Source organism: Phacochoerus africanus, chromosome 3 (assembly GCF_016906955.1).
Source record: "Phacochoerus africanus isolate WHEZ1 chromosome 3, ROS_Pafr_v1, whole genome shotgun sequence".
NCBI lineage: Eukaryota > Metazoa > Chordata > Mammalia > Artiodactyla > Suidae > Phacochoerus > Phacochoerus africanus.
Window position 1 is genome coordinate 34,679,019 of NC_062546.1, and position 25,302 is coordinate 34,704,320.

Consider the following 25,302-nt stretch of genomic DNA (forward strand, 5'->3'; position numbering starts at 1 on the left):
GTGACTTATGCTATCGGGGGCTAGAAAGTTAGTGCTTTTAAAGTTCGGATTCCCAGCTTTGCTATGCTTGAGAGAAAGTGAAGGATTTGGTGAATCTGAGCGAGAACTGAGCTCTTTGAAGTGATTCAAATTGTGTGATACTCAAAACAGATGATTGCATTAGACCTCCCAGAATTTATAATTTAATCTTTAAACAACTTAGATGGTCCCTTTTCTGTTTTGATTATCAGATGATCCTCTGCCTTGATATTTGCATCTCAGGGTTAAATGGTTTTAATTGGTTATGAAAGAGGAGTTGCTCCCGCTGACCCTGTAGAAAGGGAGAGGTCTTAACAAAAATAAAGAGCCAGCAGAGGGAGCTGGAGAATTGTTTAAAAAAGAAAAAGGAAAAAAGCGTCAAAGAAATGTTTCTGGTATTCATTTGTTCCTTGATGCAAAACAAATACTGAGCATATACTTAGTACAAAGTGTGAGAACAGGCCAAAAGATGTACACTTACAAATCAGGAAATTGGGTTCAAATTGTAGGATAAGGAGAATTTTTTGCCTTTACTAGGGCCGCTCCCACAGCATATGGAGGTTCCCAAGGCTAGGGGTCGAATCAGAGCTGTAACCACCGGCCTACGCCAGAACCACAGCAATGTGGGATCCAAGCCGTGTCTGCAACCTACACACAGCTCACAGCAACGCTAGATCCTTGACCCACTGAGCAAGGCCAGGGACCGAACCGGAAACCTCATGGTTCCTAGTCAGATTTGTTAACCACAGCCACGACGGGAACTCCGGATAAGGAGAATTTATATCTTTTTTTTCATACTCTTTATCACTGAGCCAAGTACAGGCATGCTCAAGGCACCATCCCCTGGGCCCACAGTCCCCCCCTGCGCTCCCCCTCTTCACAGAGGCTCCCACCCCCTCTCACTTGCCATGGTTTCTGAAGCCTTGGACACGGTCCATATGAGAAGTCCCTACCAACAGTTTTACAAAAACAGAGCCTTAAAGCAGCATTAGGCCAGCCTGTTGGGAAGGCGGACCAGCTGGTGATGGCAGGCTCTTGGCCCGTCTGTTGTGCTGAGGACGTTTGAAAGCCGCAGCGCCGTGGTGGAGCTGCATCCCACCAGATGGCGATGTTCTTTATCTTGAAAAAGATGCTGCCAGCGCTGGCCCCGCTCTTATTTGTTTCTGTCAGAGCCCAGAGACAGGCATCTACCAGTTCCTGGCATTCCATTTCAGGGAATAAAACCCACTCTTCCCACTGTGCTTGAAGACTGACACTTGCCAGTCAGTTTTTAGAGCCATGAGAAGCTCTTGGGCTCCCTCTGCTGACATTAAATTTACAAGTAGGTTCATTAACAAATAGAAACCCTTCCCAGAAGGTGTCAAGTGTCTTGCATAATTAGAGTAAGCAGTGAAAGAAGAGAGCTGATAGGGTCTGCAAGGTGTTATCTGGCTTCTCTTGCCTGAGGCCAGGAGCCTGGGCCTAGGGATATAGGAGGGCCTGGTCTGTGCTCAGAGTCGGGTGACCTGATCACTATATGTGGTGTCCTGTGTTTCTTGTGGGGGAGTGAACAGTTCTTGGCTGTTCAGAAGAACAGAGCAGAGACAACCTGGAAAAGATGAGCTTTAATGGATCTGTCTGCTCTTGCCACCCAGCTTTCCTTTACTTGGTCCCAAAGCCCAGCTTCCCGTCAGCATCTGAATTTAGACCAAGCCCAGTACCGTGGATTGTAAGTGAAGGGTCACACCCATTTCACAGTGTTAGGGTCTGGTAACTTGTATCAGTGGTTATATGACGTAGAGTTCCATGCCTGCCTTGTAGAGTTATATCCATGTAGAGTTCTGTGACTGCCTAGTTATGGGATGCAGAGTTCTGTGAGTGTGTAGTCATATGTAGGTAGAGTTCTATGACTTCATAGTTACGTGACATAGAGTTCCGTGGCTGCGTAGTTGTATGGATGTAGAGTTCCGTGACTGCGTAGTCGCATGACTTGGGTTCCTTGACTGCATGGTCATATGGCGTAGAGTTCCGTGACTGTGTAATCATATGGCGTACAGTTCTGTGATTGTGTAGTTATATGGCATAGAGTTCTGATTGAGTAGTCATGTGGCGTCACGCATAATCATAAGGATGTAGAGTTCCCTGGTTGTATAGTCACACAGGCGTAGAGTTCCATGACTGCATAGTTCCATGGACATAGAGTTCCATGACTGTGTAGTCATTCAGACGTGGAGTTCCATGACCACATAATCATATGGACGTAGATTTCTGTGGCTGCCTAATTATATGGACCTAGAGTTCTGTGACTGGTCTGTTACATGGACATAGAGTTCCAAGACTACATAGTCATATGGTGTAGAGTTCCATGACTGCATAGTTGTATGGACGTAGAGTTCCGTGACCGCACAGTTATATGACATAGAGGTACATGGCTGCGAAGTCACATGGATGTAGAGTTGTGTGACTACGTAGCTACATGGACGTAGAGTTCCATGACTGTAGTTTTATGACTTGGAAGTCTGTGGCTGCGTGAGGCAATGTGAAACCTGGAGAGGGATGCAGTGGTGGGGGTCACATGTCCTGCAGGAGGGGTGCCCAGCACAGGTCAGGGAGCAGCAGGTGTCACAGGGCTGGGGTTGCTCAAGACTCAAGAGAGTGAGAGCTCCTGGGCGGAGGGCAAGCCTGGGGGTGAGGTCAGGGGAACCCATGTTCACTGTGAGCAGCTTTCTACATGGGACAGTGAGGGGGCTTTGGACCTCCCAGGAGGAGAGGCATGGTCAGAGCTTTGTAGTGGGAGGACCTCTCTGAGCCGCATTGGGGATAGAGCCAAGGGCAACAGGTGGTAACAGAGGCAAGGGGTGAAGCAGCCCCAGGGGTCTGGTTCTGGAGGGAGGAGATAGGGACCTTCCAGCACATTGGGTTATCTGTCCTAGGAGACTAAGATGAACCATGAGGTCTAGAAGTGAGCTAGGAGGACTTTCTTCTCTAGGGGGTATGGTTTATAGTAATTCTAGCTGAAATCGTCCAGTGGTCTGTACTCAGGTCTGATTTTTTTTTTTTTTTTATGACATGGCTCTTTTTTGTGCTTTAGTGACTAATTTCCACATTGCTTTGGGTGATAGAAGCCATTTAATGATTATAGTATTTTATTTTCAACAGTTGCGTATTTATCTGTTAAAAGAAATAATGGAGTTGAAATTCCTGTTTCCTTTATCTTTCTTTTGTGTGTGTGATGTTCCTCTCTCAAATGTATGCACCTGTCCCTGCATCTCCTGGATCCCTTGTCCCCTGGCATGCCTGTCCCTGAAACTCAGTGGCTTTTACAGTGCTCAGCCATTCTGCTTTCTCTCTCTCTCTCTTTTTTCCCCCCCTTCACTTTGATTGAAAAAAAAAAATGCTTTGTAGGACTTAAAAGGAAAATGGATTCTTGGAGTGGAATATTACTGTTAACGAGCATAGAAAGCTTTGTGATGTAAATGCACAATTTCGTGGGGAAAAGTGCCTAAAACCACATTTTCAGAATCAGTTGTTTTAATAGTGAATTCATTTTTTTAAAAGCTTAAAATACACCCCTGCCCGTTTTGTATTGATGCCCACAGAAGTGGAGGAGTGCCCGCAGCAGGAAAGTGCACCTGCGGCGGAGCCGGGGGCCCAGGCGGCGGACGAGCAGCAACGAATGGTTCGGAGCAGCAGCTCCCCTGACGTCACGGAGCCACTGGGTGCAGATGCCCCGCCAGGTACCAGGAGCTTCCAGTACTCACACGGGACCAGAGAGTCTGGCCAGGAAGAGGCTGTGTGTTTGTGTGGCTTTCTCCATTTATCCTAACTATTTCAAGGGCATTTACTAGGTTGATTGTGAGGATGTGATTTCTGACAACATCATATTGTCAGGGGTTATTTTAAACTATCTGAATTGTGTGTGTGTGTGTGTGTGTGTGCATGCTCGCATGTGTGCACACGTCCTGCAAGTGTGGTATGTTCGAGGACTCGAAGTGGCTGGAGTAGGCGGGAGGCAGAGAATGTTCACCACAGGCGAGGGAGGGGGGGAAGTCGGGGCGTAGGCGCGGAGGCGGGATGGGGGAAAGGGCTGTGTGAAGAGCCGTGAGGCTCAACAGTGAGAACGCAAGGCTGCCCAGACCTGTGAAAAAGTTTAATAGCAGCTTGTGGACTCTGCTGCGGTTGCGAACAGTAACGTGAAATAGTGTTCATCTACACAGTTTCTCCACCACCTTTCAGTAGCAACAGGTGTGGAAGGCACTGCGGCAGGTGGTTAGACCTGTAAACTGGGACTAATGCATATTTTACAATGAAAGCACATGTTTACGTTGTGTCTGGTGACAGTGAACTTACTTCGTTTTCATTTCATGAGTTAGGTTAGACCCAGTCCCGCCATTGCATCATCCTTAATTTTAGGGTCTGGCTCCCTCATCAGAAAATACAGTAAAAATATTTTGAGAAATGTATTATCTGAAGGATTTTCTTTTCTCTTGTGTAAGATTATTATAGTTTTTCTCTTAGGTATTTGGTAGAATTCCTTCATTCCCTGGAGTTTTCTTGTAGGAAGATTTAAAAATGCTATTCAGATTTTTATTTTTATGTTTCTTTTGTTTGTTTGTTTGTTTTTTTAGGGTGACACCCATGGAGACACATGGAAGTTCCCAGGCTAGGGGTCAAATCAGAGCTGCAGCTGCTGGCCTACACCACAGCTCACAGCAGTGCTGGATCCTTAACCCATTGAGCGAGGCCAGTGTCCTCATGGATTCTGGTTGGGTTCATTACCTCTGAGCCACAACGGGAAGTCCCTATTCAAATTTTTAAAGCGTTCTAAGACTATTCATGTTTTCCTTTTCCTGTCTTAATTTTGATCAGTTGTGTTTTTTTCCCGTAGGAATTTGTTCAATTCATGCGTTTTGCTTTGTTTTGTTTTTTCAAATTGATTGGCCCCAAATTACTCATAGAATATGACTTTTTTGGTGTCGGCAAGCTTGGTGGTGATGGTCCCTTTTCTATTCCCACTGCTGGTTTCCGGTGCCTTCTCTGCCAGCAGCCCTGAGCCACCTCACTGCTCCCTTTTCCCAGCAGCTCACCTGGCTGACTCGTAAAAAGGGCCCCAGGCCACTTTTTATCTCCATCCCCCGTGTAACGTAAAGTGGGACAGTGACGCGCTCTGTGTGTCAGACACCAGGTCTACGGAGCAGACGTGACCCATGGGCTTCCAGTGCGCTGGACCCATAACTCTTGTTTTCACATGTCAGGCTATCCAAACTTAGTAGTTATCTATGTACAAAAATCATTTCCTGGGAGTTCCCGTTGTGGCTCAGCAGGTTAAGAACATGACAAGTGGTGTCCATGAGGATGTTTGATCCCTGGCCTTGCTCAGTGGATTAAGGATCTGGTGTTTGCTGTAAGCTGCAGTGTAGGTCTCATGTGTGGCTCCAATTTGACTCCTAGCCCTGGAACTTCCGTATGCCGCAGATGTGGCCATACAAAGAAAAAAAAAAAAAAAATCTTTTTTCCAGTTTTACCACCTGAAATATTCGTGCTGTTGCTTTTTCCCTCCAAACCTCCAGGTCAGAATGTAGGAGATACACAGAGTGTGAGTTCTTCAGAGCCCAGGCCTGTTCAGGAGAGCAAAGGACACACGAAGAAAGAACACGATGGGATCACAGTAAGACATTCCCAACTGTATACATTTGTCATTGAAAGTAAACGTACAGCGTATTGGCACAATACATATATTTTTAAGTAGAAGTAATCATTAAAAAAAATTTTTTTTTTCTATTTAGATGTGTTTTAGGGCCAAATGACCTTGATATCATTTAAAGTCTTGCTTGTTTTCTATGTAAAATTGCAGTCACATTACAAAAATAGGGAAAAAGTGAGCATGAAAACAGAATTTACCACAGGGCCTGTATGTGCACTCCCTGTTTTTGAGTGAGTATCGTTGTCTATCAAGCGAACGTTCACTCCCCATTCCTGATGTCACTTGAGGTGGCCGCCTCCTCCTGACATGAACCCTAGATTAAGTGAGTTTAGGCAGAAGTCCATTACGGTTTCTTTCTTTTTTAAAATGTAAAATAGCATTTATTACTTTAAAAAAATATATAAAGAAAATTAAAAAGTAGCCCTAACTGATGCATGCAGATAATTCCCATTTATTCATTTAAAAAAAAAATTTAGTGCATATGAATAGAAAACTCAGCCATCTCAGAAAGGTACAAGATGAACAAAGAAAGTCCCCCCCCCCCACCCCCGTCTGCAAGATTGAATGTCCTGTCTTGATTTGATTAAAGGGCATATTTCAGCCTGTCTGTGTGTGCACATTCTGTATAGATGCGTTTATGATGTGTGTGTATTTCAGCAATCAGATAAACACCCGCAGACGCACCACCAGCCTAGGAGCTGGAATATTGGCTGCGTTGTTGCCATGGTCCGAGAGCTGCTTCCTGGTCCCTCTGAGAGCAGCTCTGTTGGCTTTGTGTTTATCCTGCCCTTTCTTTGCTCTGTAGTTTCGCTCTAAACGTATGCATCTCCAAACCATCTATCCTTCAGTTTTTCCTTATTTTTAAAGTTTATAAAAGTGATCTTACTGCTTTGTTCATGCATTATTTCCAAGTCTGAGTTGTGGCCCCAACGCCCTAGTTCATTGTTTCCTCTGCCATGTGATATTCCACTGGGAATTTACCATTTACTTTCCATTCTTCTGGTGATGGAAATTTAGATTGTTTTACATCTTTTTTTTTTTTTTTAATGAAAGATGATCCCACGTTCATTCTTATGTTTCAGCATCTACATGTTTGGTGTTTTCTCTGCAGTGCTCTCTAGGAGTCACAGAGTGAAGAATGTTTTTCTTTACAAGAGACTGTCTTTTCCCAAAGTGGTTAAAACTTAGGTTTCTACCAGCAGTGTGTGAAGAGTTCCCATCCATTCTCATTCTTGCCAACACTTTCTGGCTTCAGATTTAAAATCTTTTGAGTCAAGTAGGTGAAAATGGGATCTCATTTTATCTTGTATTTCTCAGATTCCTAATAAAGTTGAAAATCTTTCCAGATGTTGGTTGACCATATGTGTTTTAACTACTGATGTCTTTTCCATTTTCCTGTTGGTCTGCCTTTTTTACTTGTACTAATTCTTTATATAGTCTGAATAAATGATCCTATCTTGGTTACGTTTCTGGCAAATACCTTTCTCCAGTGTGTGGCTTATATTTTCACTTTCTCTTTGTTTTCTGATATGAAAGTTCTTAATTTTCATATTCTTGATTATCATTTTTGTGGTTGAGTTTTATGAACATTTTAAAATTCTGACTCCACAGGGATAAAAATACTCACCTTGTTGTCGCAAGTGTTTTAGTTTCGCTCTGTACATTGAAGTCTTTCATCTACCTGGAGTTGATGTTTATGGGATGAGGTAGGGATCCAGTTTCATTTTTTTGGCCACGTGGATGACCTCTTGTCCTGGGCCCTATATTTTGAATTCGTTTTTCCTTTATTGATCTGAAATGCTACCTTCACCTTTGTCTCCTATATACTGTTTTCCAGATATGTGAGGCTTTATTTTGGTGCTTCTTGAGTCATTGTTTATCTGTCTCTCTGGACAGTCCTGCAGCATCTTAATTTCCGTAATTCCTCAACTTCCTTCTTCCTCCCCCTCCTTTTTCTAATGAAAGCTGTTTTTCTACTGTCTTTTGTCTTTCATTGTTGCTGTTGAGAAGTCTTCTGTCCATCCTCTCTGTTTGTTGTTCCTTGTTATTCTTTGTCCTTGTCCTCCAGTTGCACCACAGTATCTTCAGGTGCATTTTTTTTTTGGTTTATACATTTTGCCTTTTTTTTTTTTCCTCCAGATATGCTGTGTGCCATGTATCTGTGAATACTTCTTCTTCCATTGTTTCTGGAAAATTTGGGGTAATCATTTCTTCAAACATTGCCTCTTTTTTCTTCTCTCTGCTCTTCTGGAATTCTGGGTAGACATATATTTAGATTTTCTCATTCTTTCTAATTTGTCTGTTAAGCTCCCTTTCATATTTTCCATTTTGGGTACTTCATCAGATCTGTCTTTCATTCAGTTCAGTACTCCTCTCCTTACTCATAAATAATCTGCTGCTTAATACTCTTGGTTCAACAATTACACTTTTTACTTTTGAAAGTTCAGGTTAATTCTTTTCAAGTGTATCTTGTAATCTCTAATAATCTCTCACTGCTTGCTCATTTTGGTAATTCCCATCTTTTCTTCCTTTAAAAGAGTCACAGATTGCAGCTCTCAATTCTTTATCTGATTATCTGAAATCCTCGAGGGGTAGGGATGAAACCGAAATCTGATACTTATTGTCTCTGATACTCTCGTGCATAGTGGTTGATTTATTTCCTTTGGTGTTTGGTGGTCTTTGATTGTGAGTTCCTAGTTGACTGATCCTGATCTACAGAAAACCTAGATGTCTGAAGTGATGAAGCTTCACCAGGACAACACTGGCATCTGCTTCTTCCATGAAATAGGGGTTGCTCCTTCAATCCTGGAGTCTTGGTCCTTTTGCCATTGAAAGGGTACCATTAAATTTACCCCTGAGGTCACCCTATTTCACTGCCCTGGTTTCTGTTCACTTTGGGGGTGGGGAGAGAGAGCGGATCACTTGGTTTATTTTGCTACCCATGCGCCCCAAAGTTTTATTTAGGTTCTAGTTCTGTGGTTGGGAGGATAGTTTGTCTCTCAGAGTCAGAAGCAGAAGAGCTTGCATTCTGCTTTCCAATTAAGGAAATATCCTGGGTGTATTTCCATCATCATATTGGATGTATATCATCCTTCTCCAAGGCCGAGTAATATTTTTCCATATACTGTTAATCTTCTAAATAATTTATTCACCGCCCACTTCTGTGTTTCAGCTTAATAATTATTCTTTTAATGGTACACCGTAGTCTCCCCTTTTCATGTGTTTGTTTAACATTCATTCTTTTAGTTGGCTCATTGCATCCCATTTTTTTTTTGCACCCTCTGAACTAGGGGGCCTTAAATATATTATAAATCTTCATTTCTGGCTGTATCCTTCATCTCACCTGTCGTGGATTTTTTTGCACACTTGGAATAGATTCTCTAGGTGTTCAGCCCGAAGATGAAAATTAAGATAATCGAAAACTCTCTCAAGTTCCTCTGTCCATCATCCTCCCTCACTCCCCCCTGCCTTCCTTTCCTCTTTCCCTCCTTTTCCTCCTTCATCAAATCATTCTCATGGTCGCCTAGATTCATATCCTCTTGTGATTTAATTTTCTTCCACTCTCATGTACAGCCCTTACGTAAGCGCTCACATAAGCTCTTGCCTGTCACTCTGCGGCATTTTCTTATTCATCTTCTCTTCTCCTTTTCTACCTTCAAAAGCTTATTTGCTCCTTCCTGAATTCCCTTAGTTCCAGAGCAGCCTTCTTCTTAACTCTGTCCCACACATAGCTACGCAACTTATCTTTCTGGTTATGTTTTTAATCACAGTGAGCTGTTGTCTACAACATGCAGTCGCTCCCTTTGTCAGTATTGGGTTGAACCCCCAAGCCTGATGTTGGAGGCCCACCGGCAGCCGCCTCTCGCAGGAGGTGGTCGCCTTTTCCTCTCACCACTTTCCTTCTTCACCTGACCGCCCTGCACCGCCTGCTATAATCGGCTTCTTTTCCTGCACGTAGAACTTGCTGATTGCTCAGTGCTTCCTGCCTTGAACCCCCTCCTGCCTTCTCTCTACCACCTCATGTCTGTTGCCTTCTCCAGCAGCCCTCCTGTCGCTCTGAGCCAATCAAGGTAACACTTTCTTCTGCTTCCCTTTTACAGAGAGTTTACTTGCCTGTTTTGCCAGTAGACATTGTAATCATTTTGTGTTCTTTGTGTATGTATTGTCTTTCCAAGCAAGTGGTATACATTTTAGAGGATGCCCGTTGCCTCCCAGTGTCTTAGTCTCAGTCTTTAACCTGCGGTCCAGAGCTGGCACTGGGTTGACCCTTAGGGGTCTGGGCGGAGCTCACGTCTTCCCTCCCAGCACACTCGCCACCCAGGCCTCCATCTGTTAGTCACATGTGTTCGAGCAGCAGGACAAGTAGAACTTTAAAATAAGTAACTTCTGTCTAACATGGCATCCTTTCTCAGAAGAGCGTTTTTATCGGATGTCAACTGACGAAGTAGAAGCCTTAAATTTCAGATCTCGAGTAACTTATAGTTCAGTTGTAATTTGTGGACACGTATCCTTCAAATGGAAAATGTCATTTTTTTGTTGTTGTTGCTATTATTATAGCTCTTTTTCTTTAAAAATGTGGGCTGGAAACTTAACAGTCTTGTAAAAATTAAAACTTTCCTGTAACAAATGCACTGTCTTTCTGTCTGAAGATCTCAGTTCGAAGAAGCAGCAGCCCTGCAGAGTTGGATTTAAAAGATGATTTGCCGCAGACGCAAGGAAAATGTCGGGAAAGACAGAAGAGTAAGTGACAGGAAAGGCCGTCTGTGTTCCTCCGACTTCAGCGTTGATGTATTTTGTTTGCTTTTGAAGCAGAACTCGAATGGTATCTTGTTATCAGAACGCGTGATTGGGAAATGGGGTGTTTTTATTCCTGAGACCTCAGGATTGATGAGTAGTTAGTCCACACATGCAATAAAACGGTTCCAGTCCATTAGCTGTTCCTTAGAGGCCTGTCTTTCCAGCCCTGGGCCTCTCTCCAGGGAAGAAGCACAACCTAGGCTGACGGCTGGGCGAGCAGACAGACGCAGAAGGAAAAATGCTCTTCCCTAGGACGTTCCCGCAGGCTAGGAACAGAAAGCTGCAGAAGTGCCTTGACCGTCCCTGGTCAAGTATCTCAGAGACGTTTGATCGGGGTGCTGAGATGCACCATCATGTACTGTGAAATGCTTCCCTGGGGTCCCTGCCAGCCCCCTGGGTGGTTCTCAGTAGGGGACACAGAGCCCCTCCTAGGCTCCACCTCTGGAGTCCTGGGGCAGGCCAAGTTCGGAACCCAGCAGGTTGGTGACTGGGACAGCTGTCTATGTCTGCAAGGGATGAGAAGACAGGAGATGAGAAGTGCCAAGGCCAGGGGACCATCAGCAGCAGATGCAACACATAACTGGGGTACCTGTGGGAGGAAGCACCCGAGGCCCTTCCAGAGCAGACCAGAGACGCGGGGTGTGGGCCAGCTGGGGCTGTTTTGGGTCAGACTAAATAGCCCTAGAAGGCCTTTGAAAGCATCATTGTATCAGGACAAACAAACACTTTTTAGCATTTAAAGGGAGAATTTCTATTGGAGAAAATCTTTTGTGGGGGAGGCCTCGTCTCCCAGTGCTCCTGGCCGAATCACCCCAGCTGTGGGTCCAGATCTTGGGCTCGAGGTGTAGAGATTCCTCAGGCTCTTGCCGCTGGCAGAATAAACTGGCATTTGTGTTGGAATCAGTTTGTCTCGTGCTCTTCCACTCACATCTGTTTTGCAGTTGAATAAGTTGTGGTAGAAAACTTCAGGACTTGCAGTGTGATCATTTGCTTGTGTGGGAGAACTCACTTAAAGCCTCTTGAAAACTTAGTTAAAGCACCTTTAACACAGGTGAAGTTCCTTGGGTGAAAAGGAGCCCACAGTGATTGTTCATGCTCCACCCTTTTTTTTTTTTTTTTTCTTTTTTGGCCACTCTGTGGCATATGGAATCCCAGAGCCAGGGATCAGATCTGAGCCGCACTTGTGACCTATGCTACAGCTGCAGCAATGCTGACTCTTTAACCCCCTGTGGTGGGCCGAGGGTCGAACCTGCATCCCCTTGCTCCCAAGATGCTGCTGATCCTGTTGCATCACAGCAGGGATGCCCATGCTCCATCCTTGGAAGCTTTGTTTCATTGGCCAGGAGCCCCCACTAGCACCTTCTGAGCCCCCATCCCCTGAATGATTCCTGCGGGTCTCCACGTTTAGTTCTCTGTGTACCAGGGTGGTGAACGTTCCAATTCCCTGCTGGTTGTCATTTCAGACCGTGTCTCCCCTTGTGCCAGGTGACAGTGTTGGCAGTGACACAGGTCTGGGCTATGGCACTGACACAGAGCTGTCCTTAAGCCCGTGGCAGACCTACGAGGAAGACCCGGACCTGAACACTCCCACGGATGCTGTGACCGACTCTGACGCCCGCCACTGGCTACAGCTGAGTCCTACGGATGCTTCACACGTAACAGGTACCTGTGACTGTGAAAAGAGGTGCTGCTGTTCACGGTTGGGGTATCCCATGGTTTCCAAGAACTCTGGGGGTCTTTCAGCACAGTGATGCAGAGGGCTACCTCCACCCACATTAGGCTGCCAGTCCCAAGCCCTGTTCATAATCAGAGTCCTGTATGGAGAGGGTTCTAGAAACAGGGTCCAGAAAGGGAGGAGGTGTGCCAGTGGCCACTGTCCCGCACAGGAGGGAGTGACTGATACTCATGCCAAGCCTTGGACGTCCCTGACCAGATCTGCTTTACTCTGGAAACAGGCAAGTGTGATTCATCCAACCTACGTGTGTCATCAATCCAGAATCAAGTTAAAGGACTTGAAAAGCTTATCGATTACTGTTTTCTTTAATTTCACTATAAAATATTTGGTACGAGCCTGGTAAGTTGTGTGTGAGTTTGAGCCATAGTAGTAAAATGAACAGCAGTGAGCCTACTGGCCAGCGTAGAAAACAGAATAGCTGCCAAAACAATGAGGCTCCCAAGAGGCCCTTCTCCCCTCATCCTGTGACCCTGTCCCCAGTTTTTTTAAATAATCATTCCCTTAACTTCTTTATAGTTCTACCACATATATCTGTCTCCTCAAACAATATATCATTTAATTTTGGTTTTAAGCTTTTCAAAACCGTTGTCATGCTCTGTATTTTTTGCAGCTTTTTTCCCTAGAGTTTTTGTTGTATTTCTAAGATTCATGAATAGATTATAGAGCTGAACTTTCTGGGTCAGCATCCAGGCTCTGCCAAGGAATTGCTGGGTGGCCTTGGGCTGTTAATCTCTCTGTCCTTCAGTTCCTCTTTTGTAGAGTGAGGGTAGTAATAGTCCTTATTCTAGGGTAGCTGCAAGAATCTATGAGTGAATGTTGATACCGAGTGCACAGAGCAGTGTGTGTGCGGAAGCACTCTGCAGTTTTAGCTGTTCATGTGCGTGCATACACGCAGACACACATGCATTGTGTGACCCTGGAAAAGGGAACTTCTGCAGGCCCAGGTCCCTCGCTTGCGTGACAAGTGAGAATGGGGACACCAAGGAGGAGGTGTTTTTTTTTTTTTTTGGTCTTTTTTAGGGGCGCACCCATGGCATATGGAGGTTCCCAGGCTAGGGGTCTAATCGGAGCTATAGCCGCTGCCCTACACCACAGCCGCAGCAACACCAGATCTAAGTCACGTCTGCGACCTGCACTGCAGCTCATGGCAACACCAGAGCCTAACCCACTGAGCAAGGCCAGGGATCGAACCTGCATCAGCATAGATACTAGTCAAATTCGTTTCCTCTTAGCCATGTTGGGAACTCCTCTTTTTTTTTTTTTTTTTTTTGCTTTGTTTTGCTGAGTGTCAGGAGAGACTGCTGTTCTTAGGACCTCAGCGTGGGCAATGGAGACAGGCGTGTCCTCCTGGCCCAGTGTATTCACACATCCATGGACATCTTGTATCAGCTGTTGTGTAGCCAATCACAAAGCACGTGTTGTGTAAAAAGTGGTGTTAGAATGCCAAAGATCATTTTCAAGTTAGAAATAAAGGCTAAAGTTTTACCTTGGTTTTTTTTTAAACCAGGTGAACTGGTTTTCATTAATTATGTTATAAAATTTAACCAATCTCTGATGGTTTTTGGACGTTCCTGATGGAGTAACATTAAAACTTCATAACATTTAGGAGTTCCCTTATGGTGCAGTGATTAAGGATCTAGCATTGTCCCCACAGGAACTCCGGTTGCTGTTATGGCTTGGGTTCAATCCCTGGCCCAGGGATCTTCCATATGATGGGCATAGCCAGAAAAAAAAAAAAAAGAAGAAGAATAAAGAAAAAAATTTCATAAAATGTACATAGAGAAATGGTGTTGGATAAAGTCTTCTATAAGACCAAGAGGAATGATCTTAATGTGTATTTTAATTAAGACTAGAAAAAACTAACAAAGAGAAACAAACCCATTAGTTGTGACGAGTAACTCTGTGGTGCCCTAAGAGACAGTGGACATTTTTGGTCTAAGAACTCACATCTGCCAGTGGTGGAAGCCATACAGAGTCAATGAGAGAACCATTGGCAAAGTTCATGTGCTTCAATTTTATGGATTATTGGGTAGAATCTGCGCTTCTCAAATTTGGGGTTCTTTTAGAAAGGATTGAAAATTCTTTTTATATGTAATGCTACCTGGATATATATAATGCTTTTGATTTGGGATGATAACACTAGAAACTTACAGAGTTTAACAGTTTGCAAAGAACTCTGAGAAGTCCTCTTCGATTCTCGCGGTATGCAAAGCACGTCTTAGACATTCCGTGTCAGAGATGTAGAAGCTGAGACCCAGAGAAATCGTGCTGTCTCCCTAGAAAATAAGTGTCAGCGTTGCAGCCAGCTCCCAGAGCATTTTGATGCCAAGTCCAGAGCCGCGTCTCCTTTCTTTTACGCTGCTGTTAAAATTGCAACTGCAAACCCTTTAAACTATTTGGGAATGATTAATACGTTTATGGAATAGATGGCTTCTTTGGGTCTAGCGGATAGATCATCCAAGGGAAATTGTCGTCATGGTTTTATGGAAGGCAACAGTGAACCTTCCACAAGTTGAATTTACTTAAACAAGACTGGTTTTAATTACTTTTATTGAAATAAAGAAAATTGGGTGATTACATCTTTAGTCTGTCCTCTGGAAAGATTAGCTCTGATCCCACCTCAGATCATGCATGGGGCAGCTCAGTTTAATAAGCTTGGGCGAGGTAATTTTATATGATGCTCTCTATGTTGTGATTAACTCCTAAATACTTAGTTCTTCTTTGAAATCCTGAAAGAATCAGTACACTCAGTTCAATAGTTCACCTCGGCATCTGTGGAAAGGACAAACTGTAATATGATAAGGTCGAAGGATTATCACAGTTCTGAATTTAACTTTCTGTTCTCAGGAGGACAGTGTCTTCATAAATGGACAAAATAAAACTCATGTTAGCCTGATCTCTAGGACATGCAACAGGCGTGACCCAGCAATTGACGTGTATCTCTGTTTCTCGTTGAATAATCCTACCAGTTAGCAAATGCTCAGGGTAATAAACTGCGTCTAACATCTTAAATTCCTTTATCATTGGCAGACTAACAGGTTAGTCTTATATTTGCTTTCTTATTTAGCTGTTTTCGAAAAGTAACAGCTAAATTTATCGTGCATTGTTTCAAACTGTCTGGGATTTAAGGCAAGACAGGCAGACAGGGAGATGCTTGTCATGAAGGCGGAAGCGTAGAGAAATAGGGGCACGGCAGGCCATGCAGGGGGTGCCTGGAAGGGGCATGTGCCAGGGTTGGTGGGGAGGCAGGAAGAAAACATGGGCCACTGCCTGCAGTGTTGTTTCTACGGGGAAGGGAAGGCAAGTCAGGCTACGCAGACCTGGGGTGACCAGGTGGGTGCTCCTAGCGGACCCTGGAGCACAGACGCTGGCCTTGGTGGCCTGGCACCTGGCCCTGGGGTGGTGAGGGCACTGGGATGTCTGCTTGATGGAAAGAGCTGGACAGAGGAGGGAGTGGGGAGGCCTGGGTTTTGTATCCAGGGTTGTGCACATGAAAGGCACACTTCCTGGTGCCCTGTTTGCTGTCTCCAGGAATTAGCCCTGGGAGGAGCGGTCGCTGGTCAGAAAGACCCCCGAGGCCAGAGCATCGAAAACATCAAAAATAAGAAAACATCATTAACTCAGGGCTAAGTTTTGTTCTACCAAGCTGATGAGTTTCGAGGGGGCAGTAGTTATGACTCTAGAGCTAAGAATTAGTATCGCTGCTGGCCTCATCTCTTATTTAGCAAATAGCTTATCCTCTAGAAATGCTGATTTTGATGCTGTGAAAAATCAAAAGATGAGTGTTTCATAGCCATACCTGACTTGAGCTTATCCAGAGGACAGAGATAAGAGGTGTATTCTGGTGAGACCAGGTAATATGATGAGTGCTATGAGATTTCTTTAAAGGGTGTTTTAATCACAGGGATAGACAGCAGAGGATTGGTAGGCAGTATAAAACATATGCTGGATCCACACTGGCATGGACTGTGACATGTGACAGGGGGCAGTCCAGGTGTGATGGGAAGAACTGAGGCTCAACCAAGGCCTGCGGGTCAGTTTTAGCCACAGAGAAGAAAGTGGGGAATCCCTCACCTTGCCACAGCCAACTCTAGGTGGGTAAATACTTCAATATTAAAAAGGAAAAAATTTTAAACTTTTGGAAGAAAGTCTTCTAAAAATATATTTAAGACCTTGAGGTTGGGAAATTTTTCTTAAATGAGATGGAAAAAAAAAAAAACCACAAGAAAAGTGTCAATCATTAATTCAACTTCAGCATAAGTAAGACTTTCTTTTTGTTGTAGGAGAAACTTGAATTCTGGGCTAGCGAAAGGGTAAGGGCCAGCTTTGGTGCTCTTCCTTTCCAGGCCTCTGTCAGCTCAGTGATCCATTTGAAGATAAGTTCAGTAAGTGCCTCATCAGAAATGAATCTGACTAGTATCTGTGAGGACGCAGGTTTGATTCTGGCCTCACTCAGTGGGTTGAGGATCTGGCATTGCCATGAGCTGTGGTGTAGGTTGCAGATGTGGCTCGGCTCTGGCATTGTTGTGGTTGCGGTGTAGGCTGGTGGCTACACCTCCATGTGCTGCAGGTGAGGCCCTAAAAAGCAAAAAAAAAAAATGGTTTCCCACAATCAGCTTTAGTTGGGAGAGGATCAGTGGGATAACCCCCCCAGCCTCTTCTCCCCTCCCCCCCGACTGCAAGAAGCTTGAGGATGGGGATCGTCCTTGGTCATGTTCATGGGCTCCTAGAACAGTGACAGCAGGAGAGGAGAAAGTAAATACTTGAATCAATGAGTGAATGAGCCTCAACCTGCAGGCTGTTGTTTGATTTGGCTAAAGACAGCAATTAAATTTGAACCTTTTTTTGACAAAAAAATATGTGAGATTCACTTTCAGAATTTCTTTTATTTATTAGTACCTGTATTACAGTCCTCCTTCTAAATGTTGTAGGAATCCTTTTTCTGCTTCTGCTTTTAATTATAGCTTCTGCTTCTAATTATCGCTGTTACCTGCCACTAAAATATTTTTGTAAGAATGGGTTTGTCAGCATTCTCTTGCCATTGCACTTGATTTTGGCATTTTTACCATGCTTTGATCTGCTTTGAAGATGAAGTGTTCTAAGAAAAATAACTATGATAAGTACCATGGGATTGGTAGTTCACCTTTGAATTTTTTTTTTTTTTTTTTTTGGCTGCACCTGTGGCCTCTGGAAGTTCCCAGGCTAGGGATCAGACCAACACCACAGCAGTAACCCAAGCTGCTATAGAGGCAATGCCAGATCCTTAACCCACAGCACCAGAAGGGAACTCCTGAGGTCTTTAAAATGAATGCTGCGTGTCCCTGGAAAGCAGGTGAGGAAGGAGAGTCGAGTCAGGCCATAGTGATGGTCACAAAGCACCAACCCACTGCTTCTCCACTTTTTTTTCTTTTTAGGGCTATACCCACGGCGTATGGAAGTTCCCAGGCTAGGGGTTGAATCAGAGCTGCAGGCACCAGCCTACAACACAGCCACAGCAACACCAGATTCAAGCCACGTCTGCGACCTGCACCACAGCTCATGGCAGTGCCTGATCCTTAACTCACTGAGTGAGGCCAGGAATCGAACCTGTGTCCTCATGACTACTAGTCCAGTTTGTTACTGCTGAGCCACAGTGGGAACTCTTGCTTCTCCATTTTTAATCATCAAAGTCTAGGCCTGATTTTTCTGGTCCCAGAATTGAGGTGTTTCAATTGAGATTTATGCCTTTGGTATAATTTTCAAATCAAAAGGGAAAATCATTTCCAAAGTGCCGGCTACATTGCATCAGTACACCAGAAAATCTATGTAAAATTGCTGCCATGTGAAGTTGCCATTTGGCCATAAGGGCCTATTTTACTGGTTACCAAGACTTATTTCATGGCTAAAATCCTTTGCATATTTGCAAAGTTCCAAATTTTAGATTGCTCTATTAAAATTCCTATGTGTATTTGGAGAAAGAAGATAAAGTTTTATTTATTTGCAAGGCTTCTGACTTTAATAAAAAATTTTAATGTCTGTATAGCATTTAGTAATAATGAAACAGAAAGATACTAGGCTAGCATACTCACTTGCTCATGACAAAGAAAATAGACTGCTGTTTTTAAGGTGAATGTGAAATTTTCTGAAATCTCTCAAATCCCGATTTTTAATTAAATGCCGCTTCACTGAGGAACCATCTCCATGTAAAATGTCAGCAGCTGTTCTGTTACTTATGCCATGAGTGGAATAATTTCGGGCAAAACATTTCAACTCATTAAAACAATTTTCATAGTAATAATTGGATATGTAGTCACTTCAGATACCTGGGAAATTCTCCCTGTATTTTAATAATGTGATGGGGGATGTTGCCTAGAATTTTATCACTAAGGTATCTGTTTTCCTGAGAGCAAAACAGTCTTGAAACAGATTTTTTTTATGTGTGATCCTTCTGTAACTGAGGATGTTTTAGTTGGCAGGTGGCGGGGAGGTGCAGGTAATGAGGTGCCTGGCCTCTGTTTACTTGGAGCTGTCACTCAAGGAGGTCTCAGCATGCCCCAAAGGCTGCAGGCTAAGCTACATCTTCGATGGATGCTGCATTGAGGGGGTGAAGATTGGGGATGAAACAAAGCTCTCAATCATCTAATCCCCTTACTTTTTTTTTTTTTTTTTAACCCCTCAAGGGATTCAAGGAGCACCCATCATAGTTCAGTGAGTTAAGAACCTGACATAGTATTCGTGAGGATGTGGGTTTGATTCCCAGTCTCACTCAGTGGGTGAAGGATCCTGCGTTGCCTTGAGCGGTTGTGCAGGTCAAAGAGGCAGCTCAGATATGGCGTGGCCGTGGCTGTGGCGTAGACTGGCAGCTGCAGTTCCAATCTGACCCACAGCCCAGGAACTTCCATATGCTGCAGGTGCAGCCATAAAAAGAAAAAACAAGAGAAAACCACAGCAACAACAACAAAAAAATAAAGACACAATGGCATTTTTTCATGAGAAGAATGAACACTGATTATGCTGCTTGTTCACTGGGGGCCTAGGCTGATTTGTGAGGTTCACGAAGCTTCAGCACAGCTTCTCAGACTGACGGAGGCACCACACAGCACTCACTTTACAGATTCAGCATTAGAAGGACGAGACCCTCTTCAGAGATTTTTCTAAGTCAGAGAGCCCAGGAAGCCCACGATTAGGCTTTTACTCTTTGCACAGGCACCGTGTGTGTGGAGATCCAGCTGGGATTTTCTGTCTCCTCAGTTGGTTCTATGATACTGATGTGAGAAATACAGACGTGTTTGGCTCTAAGAAGGCATAGTGCTGCTGGGTTTGGGAAGGCCTTTCTGTGACACCGTGTGCCATCCTTTTAAAATCCTCTGTTTCAGTGTCTTGGGATCTTTCCATAACTAATATCATAAGCTGTTGGCAGCTGTCACGGGTGCAGTGCAGGAAGCATTCGCTGCCGTCCTTGGATCTGCCTGGTTCCTTGTCACAGTCACTCCTCCTGCTGTCACTGGCTGTTTCGTTCCTCGGCTTGAGTCCCTCTCTCCCATAGATCGTGCTTCCATCTCTCTGTTAGGAACACCAACACCGTATGCATCCAGGATGGCACAGGGTGGTTGATGATCACCTATGCATCGGCCCACGCATCAGCCCATCCTTGCTGGTGTGGGCTGAGGAGTTGAACTTTGATCAGGGTGATTATGTTTATAACACCCAAGGTAGACGAGGGTGGGTGGGGGGTGGTTAGAGGTGGGGGTGGGACACAACGCTTTAAACTCCCTCCAAAGATTCAAAAGAGAATCACAGCACACGTGACTTAAGCAGAAAGCCTCAAGTAAGATGCGACAGATAAAATCAAGTAAGTCAGCAACTACAATAGAAATAAACAATTCGGACTTAGAGTTCAATGCAGAAGCTCTTGGGTTAGTTGAAGAAATAAAATGCAGACGTATGATGTTTAGAGGAGGTGTCCTTCTTAGGTAATATCCAGGGAACCCTGAGTAAATAAGTGAACACATGGGTAGAGGGGAGGAGAGGCCAACGGCTGGTCCAGCTCCAGCGACGTCAGTCATTTATTAGTGACAGCAGTAATTCTGAGTCACATGAACTGCATAGCCTCCAGATGTATGAAGCCAAATTTGACAATATTACCAAGAACTATTGATAAATCCACGATCATAATAGGAAAGTTTAGCATCAGCTTTCATGAACTGATGAGTTCAGCAGAAAAAAAAAAAAAATCTTAGACTAGAGAAGACTTACACAGTACAGTTAATCTTGAGTATTATGGTGGAAAGGATCTCCTGGATCCCACAGTGGTGGAAACTAGGTAATTCCGGGGCACCTCAAGAGGTTTCTGAATACTAGGTGTCAATAGAGGATGCTCAAGTTGTCAGAGTTAATAAAGTTTCACCAAAAAAATGTTCAAGTATCAGAATGCAGTTGCCTTTAAAATTATGAAGAAAACTAGGTAAGTGGAGCAAAGTGTTTCCAGCACTGAATTCTGTACCCAGCCAAACTGGGCATTTACAAGGCAGGGAGCAAAGATGCTCAGATACGTGAAGACAGCGTGGTCCACTCAAAGGAAGGCATGAGCAGAGAAATAACCTGCGCCGTCCTGTGATTCTGGTCTTACCAAGGAGAAATGTGAGCACACGCTCATGTAGAAGCCTGTTGCACAGTTGCTTATGGCAGCTTTATTTATAGTCACCCAAATCAGGAAAGTCGCCAAGTGTCCTTTGTCAGATGGATGGGTCCACTGCGATGCCTGTGGTCACACAGTTTGAATCTCTCAAATGCATTATGCTGAGTTAGAGAAGCCAGACAGAAAGGCCGCTTACTCTAAGGGCTCCATTCATGTGACCTTCTGGAGAAGGCAGCACCGTAGGGACAGAGAATGGCAGTGGTTGTCTGGGACAGCGGTTAGCAGGAGGGGACTAGCTATAAAGGGGCACTTTTGGAGCAATGAGGCTGTTCCATGTCAATTATGGTGGCAGGTTATGGTGATAATTACATGACTGTATATATGCACTTTTTGACTTACATTTTTTATTACAAAGTATAGTTGATTTTACAGTGTTGTGCTGACTTCTTCAGTGCAGCGAAGTGGCCCAGTCACACACGTACATACATTCCCCTTGTCATATCGTCTTCCATCGTGGTCTGTCTCAGGAGCTTGGATGTCCTTCTCTGTGCTGTACAGTAGGACCTCATTGCTTATCCATTCTAAGTGTAACTGTATGCATTTAAAACTCCTTATCCAAGAAGGATAAAATTTGTTCTAATTAACAGTGATGACTGCCACAGATGTCCCTCCAGCCATGAGGCCTTCCTTCCCTGGACACCTTCTTTCTTGGCAGGTCCTCCTCCTCCGGCACTGCTTGCTTACACAGCCCTCTGCAGGGACTGCTTTGCCATCTCCAGGGAGGTGCCCTTTCAGTCGGAAGAATTGGAATCATCTGACCTTTCCTCATCCCTCCCACTCCTCTTCCAAGGTGTCAGCCATTTCACCCTTCATCTGAATACATACGTTTTCAGTACATACGTTTTCAAGCGTCAGTAATTTGCATTCAGGACAAAAGGCAGTAATGAGGAGATCAAACTTGTGTTTACAGGCTTAATGCATGTTTTTCTTTGCAGACAGCAGCGAGTGCCTCGCAGACGACTGCAGCATCATTGCTGGAGGGACCCTCACTGGGTGGCACCCAGACTCGGCCGCTGTGCTCTGGCGGAGGGTCTTGGGAATCCTTGGAGATGTGAATAATATCCAGTCACCCAAGATCCACGCCAGGGTTTTTGGCTATCTCTATGAACTCTGGTACAAACTAGCAAAGGTACGTCCTGCTGTTTTTATTCGAATATGGGAAACTTGATTTATCACTTAGTATAAAAACTGTTGCATGTAACTTCTGAACATATGCTGGAACAAAAGTTGAAGTGTTTAGACACGGTACGTTTGCCTGTCAAAGAATAAATAATGATATGTATAGTTTGGTCATTTTATAAATGCCTCGGAGTTATTTCATTTAATGCATTAAGTAGACTATTACTATAGGATATTAAAGAATGGGATATTATTCAGCAGTCTACTGTCTTTATAAAAGTGATGCCGGTTTTATACAAAATTTGAAGAATGTAGAAAAATGCTGAGAGGAAAATTGACCTCACTGTCCACAGAGAAAACCAGTAGTAAGATATAATCTTCAGAGTTCCCGTCGTGGCTCAGTGGTTAACGAATCCATTAACCACTAGGAACAATGAGGTTGCGGGTTTGATCCCTGGCATTGCTCAGTGGGTTAAGGATTCGGCATTGCCATGAGCTATGGGGTAGGTCGCAGACGCAGCTTGGATCCCGTGTTGCTGTGGCTGTGGTGTAGACAGGTGACTGCAGCTCTGATTGGACCCCTAGCCTGGGAACCTCCATATGCTGTGAGTGCAGCTTGTAGATAAACACATTTATACAAAAAGTAGAATCTTAGACTATATACAGTTTTCATTCTGGCTTATGTTTACAACCTTCATTTTCCCTGTGTTATTACATTTTTTTTTTCAAAAACATAATTCATGTTTATATAGTTCAATTTGTGAAACCATCCTTATCCCTGGAGTTCAAGACCGCCTCTCCAGGCATTAAGATTCAAGGAAAAACGATGCCCTAGTTTTGTATTAAATCTAAAACCACCACATAATTCAAAAGGGTGATAGGTCTCCTGATTAAAGAAAAACTTGTGAATACTTTAGCTTTCCACTCAACTTGCAGAAGTTTAATTGGAAGCCGCGCTTTGACCACGGAGCATAGTATTAAAGTATCATTGGGATAAACTAAGTGTGTCGCATCCCCTAAAATTCTCCTCTTTGTGTTTAGATACGGGATAACCTAGCAATAAGCCTGGATAACCAGTCCTCCCCATCTCCTCCTGCCTTGATCCCACCACTCAGAATGTTTGCATCATGGCTATTTAAGGCAAGTGAATATGTGTTTATCTCTTTACTGTAATTTCCTCTTCCTTTCTGAAATTGAGTTTAAAAAATGTAATTGCCCCAGACTGCATGTTCTGAAGACAGGCTGGGTCTTGCTCAAGCCACTGCATCCCCTAAACCTCTCCATAAACAACTGATGGAAAACCGAGAAGTAAACGCATCTGCATCTGGAGTTGATTAAATCTCTAACCATCTCCTTGGCAGGCGACGACGTTGCCAAACGAGTATAAGGAAGGCAAACTCCAAGCCTACAAGCTGATCTGTGCCATGATGACCAGACGCCAGGACGTCCTGCCCAACTCGGACTTCCTGGTGCATTTTTACCTTGTCATGCACCTGGGGCTGACCAGCGAGGACCAGGTACCTCCTTGCGCGTGGTGGCCTTGTCGTGCATGCCACTCTTGGCAGGTTAAGTTGGGGCTTGTGAGAGCACCTCCGAAATGTGGGCATTCTCGGTGGCTGCAGCTCTCCTACGTACGGCAGGGCCGTGGTCTTCCCGAAAGCTCGCCCCAGCTGCTTCTCCCCCCTGACTCTGCCTTTCACCAGCTAAATCTGTTTCCCGCCATAGCCTGTCCAGTTCTGCCTGTGGTCAACCTCAAAAATACTTAACCTTAACCTCTTTTTTTGGGGGGGAGTCTACATTAGCTATTGTATGAAGAAAATGACTCATTCAAAAGCATTTGAAAACTGTTGTTTTTGGGGCTAGGATGTCTTTGTGAACAACCTCAGCCATCAGCTAGGGGTCCTGACATCTCTTTGTGTGGAGCTGATTTCTCTCAAAGGCGTGTGATCGGTGGTTCATTTGAAACAGAAGGACCGTGGAGTTCCCTGGTGGCACAGTGGGTTAAGGATCTGGCGTTGTCCCTGCTGTGGCTTGGATCACTGCTGTGGTACCATTTTGGTCCTTGGCCTGGGAACTTCCATGTGCGAGGGGTGCGGGCCAAAAAAAAGAAAGAAAGAAAGAAACAGAAGGGCCAGAAGAGCCCCTAGCAGCCAGCCTGTGACCTTGGCCTTCCTCCCTTTGCAAGTTCTTGCAGTAGGCAGAGGACAGAGAGGGGACAGGAACACTGACCCTTGGCTTGTTGCCTCTGAATATCAAGCAGGCAAGTGATGTGATTGGTTTGTGAAGCCCCCGAGATTATTCTGGATCCTATTTGGAGGATGGATTTGGAAATGTGACCGTGTAGGATAGAGGAGGTCGGCCTGGAGATGGATTAATTAGGAATTGATTAGAGGTTTTCTAAAATGGTGAGAGCTAAGTTGGTAGAATTGGAGATGGAAAGAAGAATAGGAAGGGTTCAAGAAATTTGAAGACATTTAATTTTAGCTCTAAGTCTTCTTGACCAGTTAGAGGTTTGGGGAGTGTTTCAGAATTTATCCTTTAAATTATAGACACTTGTCAGTGAACTTGAATCATTTTGTAAACTACCAAGAAGTCTTTAGTTTATTCTATGACTCGATGATGCAGACACACAGACCTCTTGATACATATAAGAAATCATTCTCCTGGTTTGCCGGTCCTCCCTTGGGCCCCCATTTAAACCTTGTAAAATATACCCGGATAAATACTCTGAGCTCTAATCACTGAGCTTTTTCTCTGAAGTAATAGCCGTTCTGTCCTACTGAGTTGTCTCGGTCATATTTGGTCCAGTGTCAGTGATGTGTAGTGGACGTCTACAGAGCAGGCTGGACTTAGACACACAGGCTCACTTTTTTCCTAAATAAATGTAGAAATGGGAAGTAGGCCTGCTCAGATATTTTGCAGCCATCATTGCAGATGGAAGCACCTTTACAGGATGATGCGTTGCAAGGCATGTGGATGATTAAAGGGTAAAACAGGGAAGAGCATGAACTCTCACAGGTAATAATGAGATCCCTCCATGACAGAAACAAGAGTGGAAGGTTTAATTAACAACGCTATACTTTATTTTATTTTTTTGGCCATACCTATGGCATATGGGAAGTTCCTGGGCCGGGGTTACACCCGAGCCAGAGCAGTGACCCAAGCTGCTGCCCCAAAAGTTGGAGTTCCCTTGTGGGCTGAGCGGTTTAAGGATCTGGCATTGTCACTGCAGCAGCTTGGGTCACAGTGTGGCACAGGTTCAGTCCTTGGCCT

At 44.4% G+C, this 25,302-nt stretch overlaps 1 protein-coding gene across 5 annotated transcripts in view; it reads left to right on the forward strand.

Annotated features, from left to right (window-relative positions):
* Positions 1-25,302, forward strand: part of RALGAPA2 (Ral GTPase activating protein catalytic subunit alpha 2) — a 271,866-nt gene that overhangs the window by 97,770 nt on the left and 148,794 nt on the right. For all 5 annotated transcript variants that reach the window (XR_007133912.1, XR_007133913.1, XR_007133914.1 and 2 more), the window contains 7 exons: positions 3,597-3,734; positions 5,568-5,665; positions 10,351-10,441; positions 11,984-12,160; positions 21,846-22,039; positions 23,071-23,169; positions 23,391-23,546. Coding sequence is in view for 2 of the 5 variants with exons in the window: in XM_047771595.1 (XP_047627551.1) it covers positions 3,597-3,734; positions 5,568-5,665; positions 10,351-10,441; positions 11,984-12,160; positions 21,846-22,039; positions 23,071-23,169; positions 23,391-23,546 (953 nt within the window). In the remaining 3 variants the exon portion in view is untranslated. The remainder of the gene's footprint in view (positions 1-3,596; positions 3,735-5,567; positions 5,666-10,350; positions 10,442-11,983; positions 12,161-21,845; positions 22,040-23,070; positions 23,170-23,390; positions 23,547-25,302) is intronic.